The 22,354-nt window shown below is 38.1% G+C and overlaps 1 protein-coding gene across 1 annotated transcript in view; it reads left to right on the top strand.

The window, feature by feature from the left end:
- The first annotated feature begins 320 nt into the window (after positions 1-320).
- CRHR1 (corticotropin releasing hormone receptor 1) overlaps positions 321-22,354 on the top strand; it is a 97,060-nt gene continuing 75,026 nt past the window's right edge. The window contains exon 1 of the mRNA XM_087945488.1: positions 321-411. Coding sequence (XP_087801614.1) covers positions 388-411 — 24 coding nt within the window. The 5' untranslated portion in view covers positions 321-387. The remainder of the gene's footprint in view (positions 412-22,354) is intronic.

Here is a 22,354-nt window from a genome sequence, read left to right on the forward strand (position 1 = left end):
GAGCTTAAATAGGGGAGGGGGAGGGGAGACAATGGAGGGGGGGAGATAAAGAGAGAGTTTATCTGAGGAGATCCAAGTCTGAAGAAGCAAAGTCAAATGGGGGCGTCTCCATGTCCTCCTAGTACCCTCAGCCCGTACTTGGGAAGGCGGGGGTCATGTTCTGCCATTCAAATGGCAGCAACCGCCCAATCTCGGTTATTAGACAGGGCGGGATGGGGATGAGGGGACCGGAGGCTGTCCTTAGACCGACCCTCCCCAAGAAGCGGCGAGTGGAGGCGGAGGCTGCCGCCGCGACGTTTCTTTGCTTCTAGTTTAGCCTGCTAATGCTGCGGGAGATTCCCGGTGGCCGGACGGAGAAGAAGCGAGGGGGGAAGGATCTGCAGAGCCATGGAACCGCGGGGGATGCTGCAGGTAAGAGGCGGATCGTGCTCAGAGAACCCGGCCGGAGCAGAGAGAGAAAGAGAGAGAGATGCTCGAGCACCCCACAACCCACGCCTGACTTCGTGCATGCCATATCAGTCAACTTTCCAGTCCTAAGATTCAGGGAAGGGGCTGCACAAAAGGGGAAGCCGGCAAGAGGCAAAAAGAGAAAAGCTGAGGGGTGATTTCACCTGGGATAAGAGAGATTCCTCTCCTCCCCAGAAAAGGGTGGCAGGGAAACCACGGGGCAGTTCTGAAAGGAGACGGGCCCCATTCAGTTCTCCCCTTCCCCCGGACAGCCTTGTAACACTGCCGTCCACCCTTCTTGTCTTTCACCTTTTCCTGGGGGTGGGGTGAAGAGAGAGGAAACAAAGCAATTGTGTATAGTTATACACCAGGGTCAGTTCCATCTCTCCTTCCCTCCCTTCTTTTTCTATCTCCCATCCCTTCTGTAGGAGTCCCCTCAAAAATGCCAGACCAGCTTTTGATACCTGAATTTTGGATAAGTGTTATTACCGAGTGAGACCAAGCCTCTGATTGAAAGAGGGAGGAAATTCAAAATAGTACTCATGACAAATTCTTGAATTAAGGGAAAGTAATCTGGGATAACTACTCCCTACCATTCCACACTTCATCATTGCCAGCAGAGATTAGACTTTCTGCCTGGTTAGATACATGAGGCTTCTGATATTGAACACATAAGTGTGGCTAAAGCTATTAGGAAGCTATGGATCTGCAGTCAACTGTTTGGATGCTCCATTTTGCAAGGCAGAAATCTCTGCCTTCTTCCAGTGTGTTGTTGATAAAGTTGCCTTTGGCTGTTAAAGCTCAGCATTAAGCCCTTTCTTACTGCATAAGATCCAGGGCCAACCGGGCATTAAAACATAGCAAAGATGCAGAGAAATCCAAAAGAGTCCTTTCTCCTAATGATTTTCAGAAATGTGACCTTCAGGGAATGCATTGCACTTGCATATGGGTGCTTGTGAATCTGAAAGTCAGCTCCAAGTGGGAATTATCAATGGGCAGCCCACTGTTGTGGGAAGAGCTCCTTAGATCATTTTCCTTGACTGAGGGAGCAAATAAGGTGGATGGTGTCAGCAGCAGTACTTGGAGCAATATTGGGTGGCTGCTTGCTTACTATTATTATTCCCATGATAACTCACTCAGTAATGAGAAACTATTTTTGGGAAAGTTAAAGGTAGGCCATCTTGTAAAAAAAAAGTGCTTGAAGAAGTTATGGAGAAGCAGGTGCAGCGTGGTACTGCAAGTTTGTTTAAATACCCAGATAGAAAGGGCATTGCTAGAGATACTGTGCACATTTAGATTCCTTCCCCCTTAAATTGTGCTTCCCAGTTGGGTTGGGATTTCAACTCCCAGAGATCCAAGCATTCTAGTTTGCAAATTGGGATACTTCTAGATGAACATGATTCTGTCAAGATAGGACATTAGGCAGAAAGTCTACATTAGCCATGATAGCCATGGTATTTTGAAACAAAACCTGCTCTAGAACTCTGATCCACATTTGAGTCTTGAAAGGAAAAAAATGTTAGTGAGTCAGCTAATTTGGTATCCAAATTCTGCCATCTCTGGTGTCCTGTTCATTGAAAAATCCATCTTCCAAGGAACAGTTTACATTCAAACCTTCACACAATGAGAATTGTTTGAAAGAAAGACAAGAGTTCATTTGTTAGCCCTTCATTTCTCTGTGTCCACATGCATTGAGGGAAAAACCTGCACATGAGAACTTGCTGGATGCAAACTTAGAAGGTTGGTGGTGCAGGACTGGCAACATCCGAAGTTCTATTCAGATGAATTACTAAAAGGATCAGGATATTCTGCTTACAATAAAAATGTCATTTTCAAGGTTCCATACCTGGCTTGTTATTGGGTGTTATATTTATGCTCATGAAGATTCCTCTCTGGATTAGTGGAACCTATTGTCTGCCCAGTGAAGACTGGATATGTCTGTATTTTACTTTGAACAGAAATATAATCACGGAGCAACATTACCAGTTATGTTAAATATGATTTGATAATTGCTCAAGGACAAATCCATGCATTTAACCTCTTACATATATTGTAACTTACACAAACTGTAACACTGTAATATTCTGAATTCTTCCCTTCACCTAATTAGCCACAGAGGGGAAATCTAAAATGCTACGATATCTGGACACAGGTAAGTTATCTTTTTGGAAAGAAAAATCAGAAATCAAAAGAATGATTGGTTATGCATTTTGCTGGCTACAATGTGCATTTTATGAAATTTGGTTTTCTCTTCAGCATCCTACAAGGTATGTTAAAATATCAAGCCTCAAAGTACAATACAGTCAAACCTCAATAGGTTTTAAAGAAGAAGGGACATAGCAGAATAGGGGTAGATTCATCTTGCATGCAGAAGTCTATAGCCTATTCAAGTATATTGGGAGAGACTCACTACCAGTAAGTAAAGAAGAGGAATGGGAGGAATCTACTTTGGGCCAAGACTGTAGAACTGCATGATGTTCTCTACTGTCTCCATGGGACCTTTGTGAAATCCCAAAGCCATTACTATAAGTACATATGCTATCAGAGGCTGGTATTTTCCTTTGTAGTATGCTGGCTCCCTATTTATTTTTTTAAAATCAAAATAATCTTTAAAAAATCAGTGGAACAGAGAACCTGATGCACACAAAAGGAATTGTCTGCAGGCACCATATTGCTAAGCTACAATGATCACTGGTCTGGTTCAGTGTAAGACAGCTCCTTATATTTGGTGACATTCATATGAGCACAGTGCTGAGTGATTTGAAAATAGGATTTCACTCTTGTTGTAGATTAGAATGGATATTTCTATAAAAAGGCTGATCACACATATTTCATTCAGTTAATTCAAATTAGCATGGTAACAAACATACTGGTGGATGTTAAAAATTTGTCACAGGAAAGTAATCCCTAAATATGAACCGGAAAGCTAGAAGTGAGATGAGCTATTGCTTTTTTTTCAGTGTTTCTCACTCTGCTCTACCCTCCATTGCAATGTTAAAGAATGCATTTCTCTGAAAATGAATTTCCTAGGATTTGGAGGAAATGCTGTTGGCTTCCTCCCACACCATTATAGTATCTATTAGAATCTGGAGCAATATGGACAGAACCAATAGCATTTTTTTCCGGATCTTTGGCTGCATTTTGGTTGAAAGGCAACTATGAAGAATGGATTCATGTCCCAGGATTCCAATAGGTATATAAATGATTCTCTTACTTAAATAGGTTTGGGATACAGAATTGGGGATGGTTTGTTTTCAATGATAATAGGGAAGGGTGGATATAATAAGCTTCATGGATATGAACAGAGCTTCCAAGCACTGTTGTGATGGGAAGAGATCCTAGGCAATAGCTAGGATCCAACCATTATAAGTGACTTCCAAGATTTAATTTCTGCCAAGGATAATCTCTAACACCCTTTCTTTTTTTGAAAGATCAATTCTGGAATTGTGAACTAACAAGTACCTATGAGCATGTCCAGAGGCCTTCTGAGCATTTGCACAATGTTGTACTGATTAAGCTCCAGAACTTTTGAGGTGTGGTAGGAATAATATCCAAATCGGGCAAGTTTAAGCTTCAGCAACTCTTATCTTCAACACTGTTTCAAATGGCAATTTCCCATTTGCACACTTGAATTAATGTATTTTGCATAATCCGCATACATCAATTATCCTTTGTGCAAATACAGTCTGCAGCATTTCCCTACATGAATTCCTTCTGAATTGAGACAGGCGTTAATATATGCTAATTAATAATGACAGCTATTTTTATCACCTGCAAAAGATTTCCTTTTTCTAGAGAATTCCATGTTTAGAAGATTGCACAAGGGTGACCATAGAAGCTCATGAATGTCTCTTGGCAAAGAAAGCAGCTGGATATGTGTCCAGTGCAAAGGTGGAATGATGTGATCATTTGAAAGGAAAAACATAATTCCTGGTGATCCACCAATGCATCTGCTTAACTGATTTGTATTAGTATGATAGTGGTGGTGATAATGACAATGATTTTTTTAAAAAAGCTAAGCATTGCACAGCACAGCACAGTAGAAATTAACCTACAATTCACCATCATAGCCTCCATCTCACTCATCTTTTCCTTCAGGGGTGGGATTCAAATTTGTTAACAACCGGTTCTGTGGGCATGGCTTAGTTGGTGGCCATGTGACTGGCTGGGCATGGCCAACTCAACATCACTCGCATTGAGGCACACATCTCCTCGCCTGGCTTCTCATGACTGTGGTGATGCTGCAACAGTCATAAGTGTGAAAAATGGTCATGCCACTTTTTTCAGTGCCATTGTAACTTTGAATGGTCACTCCACACAAGCAAAGTACCAGCAAAGGAGGGGAAAAATAACTCCAGAGAAGTTCCTGAGACAGGAAGTCTAGTCCTGCCAAGAATGTAACAAGGGTTAATGGAGAGGCAGTTTCTGTAAGCAACACCAGAATGTTTCCTTCCTGTCTTCCCTACAGGATTAGGCCAGTAATTTTTTCTAACAACTGGTTCTCCGAACTGCTTAGAATGTTAAAAACCATTCTAGTGAATAGGTGTGAACCTGTAGAATCCCACCCCTGTTTACCTTGTTGGGAGTGGGATAGGATTAACAGCTTTAAACCCTATGTTTAAACTGTCAAAAGGAACCAACAGTGGGCTGCAACAGGGATTTCATTATAAAATTGCTGCTGCTGTTGCTATGTATTATTTTTCAATATTAAAACACATATGTATTTTTCAGAAATTCTTACACATCTTGGAAAGGCAGATCAATGTTTTCTCATAAGGGGCGATGAAGAAATTGAAGTTATCAGAATAGCTTGTTTGTATCCAGTGACTAGATTCATTACCAAGGTCTTTAGTGAAATATTGATTCATTCACAGACATGCATCTGTTGTACTCCTTAAGGTTAACCCGAGACAGGAAACAGAGTGAAGGACAGATATATCAGCTCTTTTCATTGCCAAATTATATGAAACTGAGCTGTTGCAAAGAGAAAGCTATAGATTTCAAATGTTATTCTTGAACTGCACTTTTCTTATTTCTGAGATTTGGGATTAGCACAAATAAGTCAGAAGACAAAATCTGAAGGGTAGTCCTCTTATACACCTATCACTATGAAGATCCTAAAGGTGTTTTTTCAAAAGGCAACTGCACTTTCTGGTACCAGAAAGTACCAGAAAGTCCAGTTGCCTCTTGAAAAAGCACCATTGGGACATGAGATGACTGAGAATCTCCATAGACATATATCAACATGAGCATTGGACATATTTCGTTGCAGAAATTCTTTGTGGTTGCCCTATTAGAAAGAATGAATGCATGAATGAACTTTGCCCAAAGGGTTATTATATCTGTCTGCCTTCCGAAACTGCTGGTCCAAACTGTATCTAATCTCAGTATTTTTCTTGACGTACCTAAAAAAGAAAAAAAAGAATGTTATCAATGTGCCAATTTATCCAATCACTTCTCCATACCAGCCGCAAAATGACAGGGTTCTTTGAAACCACACTTGTAAATGGACTTCTAGAATGGCCCACTACTTGTCCAGCACAGCAGAAAAAACTGGTTGCCCACACACTGCTAAGGACTTTTTATGCTATCAATCCAACCACAAAAGCATGATTTAACACATCCCCTTTAAGGAAAACTGTAGCTCCAGAATGTGCAGATATCATGAGGACTCTAAGAAGGTTGATCTTGGGATAAAAAGGGATGGCCAATACAATAAGTGCATTGATAATATTTAATAATCTAAAATGCACATGCTAAATTACTAGAAACATTAAATATTTGTGTGTCTTCATCACTTAAAATAAAAGGAGTAAATACTTAAAATTATAGTTACAACTGAATTAAAATGTAAGTGTTGCTCTGATAAAGAGATATAAATGAATGGATATAGATTTATTAGCTGTTACAGACTGTTACTGACATTAAAAAATCCTAAAGCAGAATTTCTAAAATACCCCCCTGAGAAACAGTAAGATCTTAAATAGAAAAAAAAAGAGCTATCTTTTGATAAATAGCAGTAGTGATTAAGCAAAATTTGATCATTGTCTTGAAGGTTATCTTGGAATGGTCTATGAGAAGGAGGAAAATAAGACTGGCATCTGTTTTGCTGTGACTGAAGGTTAAAAGAAGCATAATTAAGTTTTTATGCCAATTTGAATAAAAGTGGCAGCAAAGAAACATGTCTTATCGATTTCTCCAAGGGACATGAATATATAGTCTTGTATCAGTATGCCTTAGAATCTTTCTTCCAGAATAGTTGAATGAAAAACATTGTGTCTGCCTAATTTAAAGGCTCTTCTGTGTTGAGCACATAGCGATAAGATATTTGGTCAGTATGAATGTCTATGTAACAAATGTTTGGAGTAAATAAAGCTTAGGTCCTTTTATAAACCTGAGTTTAGAAGCCACTGTTTTTCTTCCAATACAACTTTCTCACAGCCTTGTGAGATCAGTGGAAATTGCATGGAAAATCCAGAAGTTATACTTTATTCCAGGAAGGGATGAAGTGAATAGCTATCTCATAGAGCCAGGGCTGCTAAAGGACTTTCAGAGAAGATTAGATTGAACTAAAAGAGGACAAAATTGGATTCCAGGCTCTAGTAAAGCCTATTTCTGGTCTTAATAAAGACTTAGGCACACATCTTGGCTCACAAATTAGGGCCCTTAGCACTTCGACTGAACTGCTTCTAAAGGGGTAATGTTCTAATAATTGCAGATTTATGTGATCTAGAGCAGAAATCCCTCGACTTTCCTGAGTGGCTCAAGGTTGGCTCAGCCTTTCATCCCTCCAAGGTCGGTAAAATGAGGACCCAGATTTCTTATCACAGTAGGTAACAAATAAAAGAATAGTGCTTGTCATATGTTGAACTTGCATAGAAGATCTCATTTGTTTAATCCAGGCCACTAAAGCTAGCAAAAGGCTTCCTAGATGTTTAAATGCAATAGTTAGTTGGATGTTGATATTATAAATTTTCAAGAAGAATTCCATAAATTTAGTTTCTTCAAAGTTGGTAAGCTTATCCAACCTCTGCAATGAAATGGAAGACCTTGAAAGCTCATCCTCTACTCACTTGAAAAATAAAAATGATGGTGACATCAACTACATAGAGAAGGACAAAACACAGATTTGTTGGTCAGTGTAGTAGGTGGGTGATGTTCTTTTCTTGTTAGTAACTTTACCAAAGAATTGATATAGAAATATAGAAAACAAAGAAATAAGTATGCATGAAGAACCTCTTTTCAAATTGTGAAAACTGCTGTGTAATTTGTCAGATTCGTAGCTGCTTTGGAAACTGCTTTTGGCTGCCTTTGTAACTGATGAAAAATGGCTGTGCATGCACACAGATATGGAAATAGAGCATGTCTTGCAAATGATGTGGCTGCTTTACTAATTCAGAATCAGTCTTTCTATGCTTTACCTGCTTCCTTACATGTTGTAAGGCACATTGGTTGAAGATTTTGGATAGGTGTAATTATTAATGTTATCAATTTAGAACCAACTTCTTTTTAACTGATGCCCTCCAGATGCATTAGATTCCTAGCAGTATGTTCAATGTTAGTGATGGTTGGGAATTATGAACAATAGACTACCGGATAATTCTTTCCCCATTCCAAGTGGAGGGGTGGGATAAGGTAGTATTCATTCATACAGTGCTTCAACTTTTAGAAGTGGGATATTTACAGGATGGTCTTCTGGTTATTAGCATTCCCAGAGATATAGCCAGAGCACCTTCCTTCTTGCTAAACTGTCCCAGTAGGAGGATTTTATTAATTTTTCTAGCTTAGACCAATAGGTCGCAGTTTATTCTGTTCTTTACTACCATGGCAGAGTCTGTTTTGACAGCTCGTGATATATTTTAAAGTTTTTTTTTTAAATGGATGCTTTTAACATTGCTGTACAAAAGTCACCTTGTAACACCTTTCCTGTGTGGAATACGTTAGGTTGAAAAAGACTCATTTCCAATTTAGGCCCTTAACTCTGGATTGCTTCTGATGATGGGGACTCTAAAAGAACAGATTTTCACCAAAGCACACTGCTAATTTGTCTAGCTGCTGCGATTAACACATCTCTGGCAAGCTACATTTGAGAATTTGCCCAGGAAGAGAGGACTTAGCTCTTCTCACCCATGTACCCCCATTTTTGTGTGAATGGGATAAACTGCTGCTGTGAAGCCTAATTTGGCCCTTGGGGGAGAGAGATTTCCATAAGGGGAAAACAGTGGCTAATATCCCTACTGGAATAGATATCAGAAAAATAGACTCAGGGGCAACATCATCTTGGAGTCACTTGCCTAAGAAATTTCCAGTTGGTTCCCTAAGGTTCTTCTTACCAATGCTCCACCAGAATGTTGGAACCACTCATTCAATTGTCCTTTTGGAACAGACCAGCAATGGCAGGAATGAGGAGGCAAAACTTTATCCACTCACTTTCTGTTGTCCTTACAGCCTGTGCATTGGTGGTTCAGAGGTTAAGATGCTGATATTGTTGGCTGAAAAGTTGGCAACCCAGATTTGAGACCTCAGCATCATGAAACAAAGTGAGCTCCCATCCTCTTCCCAGATCTGCCAGCCCAGCCATTCAAAAGCATGCAAATGCAACTAGATAAATAGGTACCACTGCGGTGGGAAGGTAACAGCACTCCATGATGTCATGCTGGCCACATGACTGTGAAAATGTCTTCAGACAGTGTTGGATCAATGACCTTGAAATGGAGATGTTCACCACCCCCTATTGTCAGCAACAACAAGTAGAGTAAAATCCTCAGGGACTGTTTTTTTTTTTATAAAAAAAAAACAGCCTATGCTAAAGGAGGCTTACTATTTTCAAGATTTGGGGGTCACAGGGGCATCTTTTTTACAATCTTCTGATCCAACTTATTGATGGAGAGACGGGAAGTAGCTTGCCAAACTTGCTTCTCTCTTTTTCAGCTGCAGGTGGCAAGTGCAGTTTAGCAGAAACGCTGACCAAGAGAGAGAATGGGAATGAGTAACTGGACAAAACAAGTGATTTGTCTCCGCCTCATTTTTCCTGGTGGCATCTACGTGCTTGCAGCCTGCTTACAAATAATCAGAGACACACATAACATCCACTCTGCCATCAAAGATGTAACATCTTGCTTCTTAATGCAACTTTTTCATGGCTTTGAAAGATTCATGCCTATTCTCTTTTGACATTTCCATATTTTACTAATGAGAGTATTATCTTTATGTTTTTTTGAGCAAGCTTACTTGTAAAACAGCTGAGTCTCCTGCTGCACGATTGTAAATTTAAATCAGTAAAGGGGAGGGGTGGGTGGGTGAGAAGGGATCTGTCTCAGCTGCAGAACAGCTGCAAAGTACAGGGGATGGAGAAGTCAGGTTTAACCTTTTCCCCTTTGTAAATACAATCTGAATGACTTTCCTATACCTACTTTTTGGGGTTGAAAAGAGTGCAAATAATGGGAAATGGGGAGAATTGATTGATTTATTCTCAGTATTTGTGTATTGCCTGTTATAAAAACTCAAGGTGCTTGGTAACATAGTAAAATAACATAATCCAAATTCCAGATACAGCAAATTAAGATTAAAATATACATGAAAATCAAAATTGAAGCAACCAGAAAGTACAAAATAATTTCTAGAAGCTTGCCCGAAAAAAAAAAACAAATTTTAGCAGTTTTCCTAAAGTGGTCCAGTTTCTGGGATGAGTGGTTTTTCCAGAGGGCTAAGGAACTTGTGGAAAAGCTTTATCATTGTGATCATGAATTAGGGAATAAAATACATCCTCATCCCAGGTAGTTCTTGCTACTGCTAGAATCCATTTGCTATTTACATTTTTAAAAATTAATTGCATTTAAATATATTTACATAAAGCTTCATCAAAATTGATCTTTCTCAACTCTGATTTGTTACAAATCACAGATTCATTTGAATGAAATCTTGGAGCTGAGTTTAACCAAGAGAGTCGTGATTAATTTAATGCTTCTCTTCTTCTATGGATCTAATTATATCACTCAGGCAGGTTTACGTTCAAGCAAGCCTATATTAAAGTTTTATAGAGTAGGTGTGAGTCACTTTTGGAGGTAGCCAAGGCTTGCAATTAGCTTTGGGACCATGCCAGGGGCCCAGGGTGATTGAAGGTGAGGTGGGGGGGAAGGGTCATTTATTATATATTTTATATTTATTCCCAAGACATATATATTTCTTGTCTTGTTGCAAAATTGAAGAAACAAATATAAACACAAGTGTGTGTGCATGTGTATATATGTAATTGTAAAATATTCAAATATTTTCTTGAAGTTTTATGAAGAAGTACAATACTGTTGTACCCCCTTCATTTGTAAGCACTTCTTTCCAGTATACATTAGTATTTACTGACCCATAGTACAGTGGTGGGATTCAGTCAGTTCGCACCAGTTCGGGAGAACCGGTTATTAACTTTCTGAGCAGTTTGGTGAACTGGTTGCTGGAAGAAATCATTAGGGCAGAGAACCGGTTGTTAAATTATGTTTTTTTTTAAAAGCCCACAAGACTAAAACCTAATTGATGTGATTAATTGCAAATTTAAAGTATGGACTGTTGATCACATTAGTATTCCTTGGTGTGTGTGTGGGGGGGGGGGAGAATTAATGCTATTGTTGTTAAACAAGCTCTGTGCATAATTTAGATGAAGCAAGGTAATTTCCCACACAAGACATTATTTGTCTGTGCCATTTAGCCAAGAGAAACGCTTGCTCTTCCTAAATCACTTGGAAGTATCACCTAGACTATCACATTGATTTTTAAACTAGTAATTAGGCAAATAAGCATTTGGACTCAATTCTCACATGAAATGACAATCCAACAAAAAAATCCAGGTATGTCAAAAATGCCAAATATGGTACAGAAAGCTAGGCAGGCATATATCTGATATTTTCATTAGTAGGTTGTATATGTGATATAAAATCTGGTTTGGTTTTATGTCCACAGATATAGCATAGGAAACAATCAGAATTATTTTTTTCTAGATTTAGTTTTGGAAAATACAATTTGCAATTCAAACACAAATCATGAGATGGAAATTCCAGATTTGTATATGATGTTTCATAAAGTTAAAAGACTTTGAACTTGTTGGCAGCATCAGAGCAACCTTCAAATAGAAGAGTACAGAAATACTTGAATGAATGCATGAATGAACTCTTCATTGTTTTGAAACATGAAATCTTACAAAATGTATATCAAATACCATTGTTTTTTTAATTTATATCAGTTGTGAATTTTTAATATGGTAATATGGTAAAACATGAACAGAACTGACCTTGTTTAATTTTTCAAAATCAGACTCCACCATAGGATTTTACCAGACACATTGGTCCATGACAAACATTTCTAAAATGTGTTAGAGAATGTTTTTGTTAATCAACCAAATTTCAGCCAATGTATAAATCTTTGAATTCACCAGAATATTGCATCAGCCTACATGGAGCAAGAAGCAATTACCTTATGGCAAGGCGGTTTGTCCTTCAGATTTTTTTAAAGAGTACAACTGTCCATGTTGACTTGAAAAGGTAGGATTTGAAATCAAACACATCTGGAGGTTATTGGATTTGAGAATCTGTTGTACAAACACTTTCAAATTCCAGGTACGTTGTTGAAGAAACTACATATATTGAGAAAGCCTATAATTATTCCACTTCTCTACAGTTGAGGCAAAATATATCAAATTTATTGCCTGTATATTTATACATTAAATATATATGGAAGTGTATGTTAGGATTTGTAGTTTTTAATCAAAAAGCATGCATAACTTAGAAAATTACCACCCCTAGCCACAGAAAAAGTAGAATATAAATTAAAATGTTAGGTTCTCTTTCAAACTAAAGATGTTTCCTACCAACCAATATCATATTATTTTAAATAAAAATGCCAAAGCAGAACAGAATTTAGCTATCTTAAAACACAGGGATATAATAATAGGGATTTTAGAATTCAAACAGTCAAGCACCTGCCACATAATACTCAGGCTTAACAATTGTTAATAAAGACAAAAAAGTCTAGTTAGTGTATATCATACTGTCTGGAAACAGCAAAATAGAAAACAAATAACTGAAGAAAATCACAAAATACAAATAGCTCAAGTAGAAGTAGAAAGACCATGGCAAAAAAAAGCAAAAATAGTGCCAATAGTAATAGGTGCTTTGGGTGCAATCACAAAACATTTGGAGTATCACTTAAACTCCATCAGCATTGATAAAATCATCAGTCAATTGCAAAAGGCAGCTTTAGTTGGAGCAGCTTATATCCGGTGATAATTTCTTTGACTCAGTATCTAAATTAAAACAACAATATCCACCCTCCTTGGGTTCTTGGAAGGGACCTGATAAGTGGATAAAAATACCAACTCTAATCTAAAAGTGCGGATGGTGCAACAAAGCATCTTTATGTGCAAGAATTAATTAAGCAGTGGGTCAGCAAAATGGCTTCATACTCAAGAAAAGAGTTTGGTTTTTTTTGTTCCGAATTGCTCTAATTAGTTAGTGACTTCCCACACAGTGCACGTGACTCCAAAGATGAGTTGATCATTATGTGTATGGTCCACATTTGTTCAGCCTGATCTCATTATTGCCCTTAATTGCTATAATCAGGTGATAAAAGTATCAAGAATATAAATAGGGGTCAGTGATGGAGGTAATTTAATCTATTAGAGCTTTTCTTCTTTGGTAATTTTTAAAATGTTAGAAGTAAGGCATTGGTTGGATTTGAACAGCTCTGCAAAGCTAAAATGTCAAGTTGGTTTGTCTTCGCCTAGTGAACATGGCCACTATGATTACTTTATGGTTCAGTCAAAAGGGTTAATTAGTAAACCATGCTTCAGATGACTATGAGTTGTATGCAACCATTATCTCAAGGTTTATTGAACTAAAGTTCAACTCCAAATAGTGCCAGAGCTCATTTGGGGCATATAAAATACAAATGAAGAAAAGCAGGATTTTGAGTGTATTCATCTTCTGTGCCATATTTTGATTTTAACCATGATTTATTAAGCAACAAATGGTGGGTTCATACTTTGCATTTAAAGCCACAGTTGGCTGGACCACTGTACTGACCATATCATTAAGTCATGGTTTCCATTGAATAACCCACAATGGCTATGTTCACATATTGCATTAAGCCAAAAGGAATGTGTAAAGCTGATTCTAGAGTGTGCCCCTTAACACTAAAACTGCTACAATATATTTCCATATATCAGAGATTATAGAAAATGTTTCTGAACAGAAGGCCAGCAACACAAAAAGGTTTGGTTGTAGGATTTGAGGCTAGGCTGGGGAGAATGTTCCTGAGATAGGGTTTATCTTATTCCAAAATGTTGCAAGGTAGTCCTGCTTTTGTTAAGTTCCCTCCTGTTCATTTTGCTGAATGGGATATTGGACTTCTGCCAGGTGCATCTATAAAGGAGCAAAAAGCTCAAGAGGGTACATGCACAACATTCATTTTTTTTAAAAAAAGGTAGAGTTTCTTCTTGATTTGTTGACACTACTGACTTCTGCCCTAATTTTTTTTTCTGCTAGCAGCACTATGAAGCACTAAGGATTTCAGAAAGTCCTAAGGAATGTTGTCTAGCTTTCTTTCTAGATAAAATCTTGCTTTTCTCATTAGAGGGTATTTCTCTCACTTTCACAAAGAGGCACGGCTGTTGCTTCCTTAAGCTGAACACAGCAATGGCAGTAATTTCAAAAATGAAGCCTTGCAGGATGGTTAGCAAATTCCACTGATCAGGGTTTTAGATCTAAGAATCTCCACAGCCACCACAGTTTTTCCTAGAACACAAACTAGATCTTGTTCCAGACCTTGAAGTCTATAAGTCAGCTGTGAATCTTTGTGTCCTTACACCTGGGTCTTTTAAAAATGGAAGACAGGCCTTTCTTTCCAGGCTTTCAGATATTGCAGATCTTAAATGCACAACCTGAGGGGTATATAGCAATAGCACTTAGACTTATATACCACTTTATAGTGCTTTACAACCCTTTCAAAGCAGTTTACAGAATCAGCATATTGCCCCCGACAATCTGGGCCCTCATTTTACCCACCTCGGAAGGATGGAAGGCTGAGTCAACCTTGAGCCTGGTGGGATTTGATCTGCCAAATTGCAGTAGGAGTAGCTTGCAGTACTGCACTCTAACCACTGCGCCACTGAGGCTCCATAGACATGGTTACTGCACAAAGAGTGAAATCCACAGTCCATGCCTTTATTGTGGATGCAATATGTGATGCACCAAAGCAGCCAGAACTCAAGCTTGCCTTCTTCAGCTGTTGGTCAGATATTGCAATGAAGTTCCTACACAGTGCAACACAATTTTCTGAACTCAGGTAGTTGGTTCTGCAGCAGCTTCCCAGGGCTTGAAACTTCAAGGTTGTGGTTGTAGAAAATTCTCTACTTTTAAGAAAAACTAATGCAACATTTGGGGGAGTCATAAATGACAGGCTGAAAGCATAATATGGTATCAAGGAAATGGTATCAAGAGAGAAAACATAAGCCAGAAGGACAGCTTATTAAAAATTTTATGATGTAATTTGTTTTACAATATGTAAAGTCATTTTAAAGTTGTGTTCAAAAATTACATTAATTGCAGTGATTCCACCTCCTTCACTCTTCTGCTTTTCTTCAGCAACTGGTAATTTATATAGCAATGTTTCTGTTTTGGATTTCATCCATAATGAACACTGAAAGGCATGTGCTTTATCTTAGGGGAAAACATTGAACAATGGCTAAAGGCATCTTCTCCAATCTGGTATAGGGCCACCCAATGGAAGGATGATGTGCTATCAACCTGGCTTGATACTAGTTGAAATCCAATATTTCTGGAAGACACCTAGATGGCATAGAGTGTTAGAGGTGAAAACTCTTGAGCTAGAAATAGCTGGCTGCCTTAGGACCAGTCGTTTCCTCTTACCTTAAAGGCTGATGTGAGGATATAATGGAATATTCTCCAAAGGATGCAATGGATGAGACACAGGATATTAAGCACATCTTAATATCTACTGGGTATATTACTGAAGCCCTCCTTTTTACAACCTGCTTAGAATAAAAGCAAGATCAGTACAAGTATTCATTGGCTTATGATAGCAATTGAGATTGGAACTGCTGTCGCTAAGTGGTGTGGTCATAAAACACAATATCATCTGATCACGTCACTAATTGATAACAATTCTGACAATCCAGGCTGTCATCATTCATTGAGGACTACTTCCTGCCACTTTTCCCATTGGCTTGGAAAGCCAGCAGGGAATATTGGAAATCACAATAACATGACTGAGACTTGCTGCAAAATTGCAATTTAATTAATTTAATGTAATTGCAAACAGGGTACAAGTATCTAAATTGCAATTAGATGACCATGAGCGTGCTGTGATGGTCAGAATTCCAAGAACTAGTCATAACTCCCCTTAATTCAGCGCTTTGCAAATTCAAATGGTCACTGAAACAATAGATTTAAGCTAAAAACTACCTGTATATGATTGATATGTTGGAGCAAATGTACTTGATAGTTCTGTGCAATCATTTTTAATATGCCTAAATTAATAAATCAATAAATCATGAGGATTCATTGCAACAGCCCAGGGCAAAGAGTCCCATCAGTTCAATATGTATTATGCAAATCATTATTCAGTGTTAATTGTCTTCACTATATTTCTTATTTTAATCCTAAGTGTTTACATACTGAGCACAAATAATATTGTCCTATGTATTTTATGGATCTCAATCACTAATTTATAACACCATGAGCTGTTTTATATTGAACTCTTGCAAAAAAAATAATTAGAGTAAAAATCCCAACTACTTAATCATGCTCCACAATACCTTTATTTTCGATGGTTAAAAATGTAATATAACTACATTAGCTTTTTTATATTTTATTCAACATTTAATAAAATAATTATGTGAGATTAAACATTGTCACTTTCACATAATTCAAGGAGCATTATGGCAATCATAGTGTTTAATGTGTTCATAATGGTATAAATGTCAGGATGGTTAATCAGGATTCCCTCTTACAATATGACCCATTTAGACAATTTATATAACTAAGGCTTTTGAATATTATAGCTACTATTAATACAAAAATAATTCTCTTTTACAATGTATTCAACCTTTAATCATAAACTTCCCGAGTTTATTTTTATTTCCCAGTGTTTAAATAATGCTTACAATGAACCAACACAGATTAGAACACTGTATGGAAATGCTAGATATTCAAGCTGATTTCAGAAAAGGCCAAGGAGCATGAGACATTATTTCTGATGCCCACTGGATAATTGCACAAGCCAAAGAATACCAAAAAGGAATCAATATGTTTTTCATGCCAACCGTGTCAAACTGTAGACTCTGCTTAGGAAAATGGTCATCACAGAACATCTCATTGTTCTCATGAGAAACCTATATATGCAGTTCAGGTTGAATCATAGCAAAACAGACTGGCTTTTGGCTGGCAAGGAGTGAGACAAAGCCAAATATTCTCCCCTTATTTATTCAATCTATATGCCAAATAGATATTGTGAAATTGGATTGAAAGAAGATGGTATCTCTGGACAACTGAATAACTGGATAGAAGCATTCCTGTCAAACAGACAACAAATGGTCAAAATTGGGAGCGTCTTATCAAATTCTGTACCTGTCAATAGTGGTGTCCCCCAAGGCAGTGTTCTAGGACCAACTCTCTTCATACTCTACATAAATGACCTCTGTGATCATATTAAGAGCAATTGCGTTCTTTTCGCTGATGATGTAAAGCTGTTCAATACCACAGACAATACTGCTACCCTACAAAAAGATCTTGACTATGTATCCGAATGGTCAAACAAATGGCAACTTCAAATCTCAACAAATAAATGCTCTGTCTTACATATTGGCAAAAAAAATCAGAAAATAAAATACAAGCTGAATAGTCAAGATCTTGTTGATGACCCAAGCTCTGTAAAGGACCTTGGAATACTCACCTCTAATAATCTAAGTGCTAGAGCCCACTGCAACTACATAGCCAAAAAGGCATTAAGAGTTGTTAACCTAATCCTACGTAGCTTTTTCTCTGGTAATATCACACTACTAACCAGAGCATGCAAAACATTTGCTAGACCAATACTCGGATACAGTTCATCAGTCTGGAACCCACATTACGTATCTGATATTAGCACAATTGAGAAAGTCCAGAAATATTTCACAAGAAGAGTTCTCCACTCCTCTACTCGTTGTATAATACCTTATGCCACCAGACTTGAAATTCTAGAACTAGAAAACCTTGAATTACGCTGCCTTCGGTCTGATTTAAGCATGGTATACAAAATCATACATTGCAATGTCCTACCTGTCAATGAATACTTCAGCTTCAACCATAACAACACAAGAGCACACAATAGATACAAACTCAAAGTTAACCGCACCAAACTTGATTGCAGGAAATACAACTTCAGCAACAGAGTGGTCAATGTCTGGAATACTCTACCCGACTCTGTAGTTTCTTCCCCAAACCCCAAAAACTTTAACCTTAGACTGTCTACTATTGACCTCACCCTTTCCTAAGAGGTCTGTAGGGGCGTGCATAAGCGCACCAACATGCCTACCGTCCCTGTCCTATTGTTTCTCTTATTCTTCTTTTTATTTTTCTTATATGTACCCATTTCATGTATTCACAACTATGTATACACTTATACTTATTATCTTGTAAACAATTGGCAAATCAAATAAATAAATAAATAAAGATGTACAGTTTTAAAACAGGAGGATTAGTAATCTGTGCTATAGTAATAACACAATTCTGATATGTATGTATGTATGTATGTATGTATGTATAGTTAGGGCCGCCAGCTCCAGGGGGATGGATGTAAACAGTGACACGACATCAAATGTCACTGTTTATGTCCATCCCCCAGAATGGCGGCCCTAACTATAAAGGAACTGTTACTGGAAAAGGACCCATAAAACCTAACACAGACGACCTCCTCCTCCTGTTGAATTTCTGCCTTAGGACCTATTTTACATATGACAACCACCAATATGAGCAGATAAAGGGGGCGCCTATGGGATCTCCTATCTCGGGAGTGATAGCAGAGACAGTCCTCCAAAAATTGGAATATGAGGCAATGAAAATTTATGAGCCCAGGTTTTGGGCATGTTATGTTGATGACACATTTGTCATTGTTAAACAATTGAGATAAGATCAAATTTATGAGCATCCTCAGTTCCATATATCCAGACATCCAGTTTACGACAGAGGAAGAGACCAATAATACACTGGCCTTCCTGGATGTGCTAGTCAGCCACAACCCGGATGGGAGTCTTGACACAGATGCGTACCAAAAAACCACAAGCATGGACCGTATCCTATACAATGAGAGCAATAGCCCCGTTGCACACAAAGTCAGTTGTATTTGGGCACTGTTTGGTAGGGTAGACACTCATTGCAGTACACTGATAGCCAAAGCCAAGGAGCGGGCATATCTTTATCAGGTCTCCAAGCTCAATGGTTATTCCATGGACTTCATCCAAAGCTGTACTACACCCAGGGCCCGTCAATCCATTGATGGTGCCAGTGGAACAGCTACGTGGAGAGTGCTCCTCTATAAACGGGGAATATCTGAAACTGCTGCACGCATTCTCCTGGGGCATGGAATCCAGGGGGCCTACAAACCAAACCAAACTCTAAGAATGAAAGTGATGCGCCCAAAGGAAACACTACCCAAGAAGGAGACATCTTTGATGGTTTACCACATCAACTGTAATGATTGTGCAAGCAATTACATAGGGGAAATGGCCAAGTGGCTACAGACCAGAGTACACGAACATGAACTGGCTGTCCGGCACAAAGAACAGCGTTCTCAGATCTGGGCACATAAGCAGGAGCATAATCATACATTCAGTTTTCAAGAGGCTGAGGTTGTTGCCCATGATATTACTAAAGGAGGGCGCCTTCTAAAAGAAGTCTGGTTTTCCAACAGCAATTCTATCAATAGGCATATTGAACTACCACCGGCCTACCAAGCACTGAGACACCAGGAAAGACCCTGCAGGAGAAGCAGAGACCACTTCCCATTGGGGAGCAGGGACCGATGGCACCCCACCCCATCCCTGGGCATGTGGATTCATCCTATGAAGGCACAGCCAGGCCTGTCCAAATACAGAGGAGCCCAGCAGAACTGCCTCAAGTTATAACAGACAGGACTAATGAAGAACAAACTGGGCTGAACACAAGGTCACAAGCAAAGCAACAAATTGCAATAGCTGGCAGGTTAACATCACCTCCTACAGATAAGCATTCCAGGCTGGGTCTGACAAGTGAGGAAAAAACAACAAGAGATAAGCCTCCTTTGATCAACAGGACAGAAGCAAAAACAACAGAGCTAATTATAGATGGGAGGTGGTTGGAAGGGCCTATCACACATGGAAGGGCTAAATTGATTAATGATATATAAAGACAGAGATCTCTGTAATGGTAGCTTAATACTCTGATGATGTCAGCAGAGGCTGACGAAAGCTTAGTAAGTACAATAAATATAATTTTAAGTTTCAGAGATCGCAGGATGTCTGTTTCTTCTTTTACAAGTATACCTGGAACTTGTATTTTTAGAACAGTAGATGTGTGTGTGTGAGGGGGGAGAGGGGGAGAGAGATTTGCAGACTCTACTGATGAAAATCAAGGGAGCACAATGAAAAAAGAAGAGACTAAGACCAATCTAATGACAAGTACAGCAACCCTTGTTTAAACTGACAGTGTGGATATTGAAGTGATGGAGAATTTTTGTCTTTTAGGACTGACTGTCATAAAGAAAGCAGCAGCCAAGAAATACATTGGAAATTACTGCTTGGCAGAGTAGCAATGAAGGCCTTGGAAAAGAGATGCAATGTGTCTCTACTAATACAGTTGAGAACTGTATAGGCAGTAGTTTTTCCCATAGCACTGTATAAAAAGAAAAAAATTAGACTTTGTAAAAGCAGGATAGAAAAGGTATATTTTTGAACTTTCACGGAGGAAAAGACTACTTAAAATTCCATGGTTACTCAGAAATAGATGGATGGATGGATGGATGGATAGATGAATTCTTTATTGGCCAAGTGTGATTAGGCACACAAGGAATTTGTCTTGGTGCATATGCTCTCAGTGTACATAAAAAGAAAAAATACATTTATCAAGAATCATAAAGTGCAACACTTAATGATAGTCATAGGGTACAAATAAGCAATCAAACCATACTAGGAAACAGTCAATATAAATTGTAAAGATACAAGCAACAAAGTTACAGTCATACAGTCACAAGTGGGAGGAGATGAGTGATAGGAACGATGAGAAGATTAATAGTAATAGTAATGCAGACTTAGTAAATAGTTGGACAGTGTTGAGGGAGCTATTTGTTTAGTGGAGTGATGGCATTGGGGAAAAAACTGTTCTTGTGTCTAGTTCTGGTGTGCAGTGCCCTATAGCTTCGTTTTGAGGGTAGGAGTTGAAACAATTTATGTCCAGGATGTGATGGGTCTGTAAATATTTTCACAGCCCTCTTTTTGACTTGTGCAGTATACAGGTCCTTGATAAAAGGCAGGTTGGTAGTAATTGTTTTTTATGCAGTCCTAATTATCCTCTGAAGTCTATGTCTGTCTTGTTGGATTGCAGAACCAGACCAGACAGAAAAACAAACAAATGGTTCATAGAATATATTAAACCCTGGTTCTCACCTGAGGGACAAGTGACCAGCTCAAATTATTTTTGGATAGGCAAAGGTAGGCAAAGACCTACCTCTCTTAGGAATGCCACCAAAGGTGGAAGGAAAGAGGGAAAAAAGAGGACAATCAGCAGAAAGTGGGATGGAACTCCTGAATTACAGCAGTCATGGGTACCTCATTAGAAGACCTGAGGATAGGTTGGGAACAGATCATTCTAGAAAAGATCTATGTGGTGACTTAGAATTGACATCACTTGATAACCCATAACATCACTTCTATTAGTAAAAAAAAACACCCTTCTGTTTCTTTTGTAAATGTTTGGTAATTTTACCTTTTTTTGCTGGCTCTATATAGAGGATTTCATCAACTTCTCCCTTTAATGGCTATTAATTTGTTCAGCTCAAGCTAAATTCTGAACAGATTCCTGATATTTACCTATCACCATATCTTCCAAAAAATAATAATAATAATGGTTGAACATAATGTAGCCTCACAACCCATCACAAATACAGTATAGGTTGTTTTTCTCTCTTTACCCTTTATCTCATGATATTGGAATAGCCCCAAGTTCACTAGATAATTTGAGGCCATTTTTCAACCAATTTTTATTTCATTGGGTTATTGTAAAGGAAAAATTAGAGGAGCAAAAGTATGCATAGTACCTTGAGTTTCTTGAGGAAATTTGGGCTATAAATTTTAAAAAAGGTAGAATAAATTGCCTTCCATCTTTTAACATTAACAGTTATGTATCCCTTCTAAACCTTAAAGATGCTTTAAATATTTCAATATAATGTTAGCCATTTTCAGTCATTTCACCCTCCGAAATATTTAGTGCTTAATAAGTTATTGTAAATTCTTCTTTATTACATTTCTCCAAATTAATTATCCATAGTAATTTAGCATTTTTCTCCAAGTCCTCCCTCTAAAATTACATTTAACAGTATTGAAGCCTTGCATTTTCTGAACAGTCAAATATGTTCTCGGCTTTTAAATACTTGATACCTGTGCTTTTCACTACTGTGACAGGTCTACAGGTATCACTCCCTGTCCTGAAAAATGGAAGAAAACCAGCTTTCACTTACATACAATGAAAATACTGATGAACATTTTCCAAAAATAAAGATATTTGCAATTACACAGAGGACTGCTTTGTACCCTACTAAGTCAACCCATATACTATCTTTCTAGTATAAACTAGAAAATGGCTACTCTTGAATTTATAAACAATGATTTTGATAA

This window comes from Notechis scutatus, chromosome Z, assembly GCF_049901735.1.
Source record: "Notechis scutatus isolate UNSWTSFEM ecotype Mainland chromosome Z, rNotScu1.2, whole genome shotgun sequence".
NCBI lineage: Eukaryota > Metazoa > Chordata > Lepidosauria > Squamata > Elapidae > Notechis > Notechis scutatus.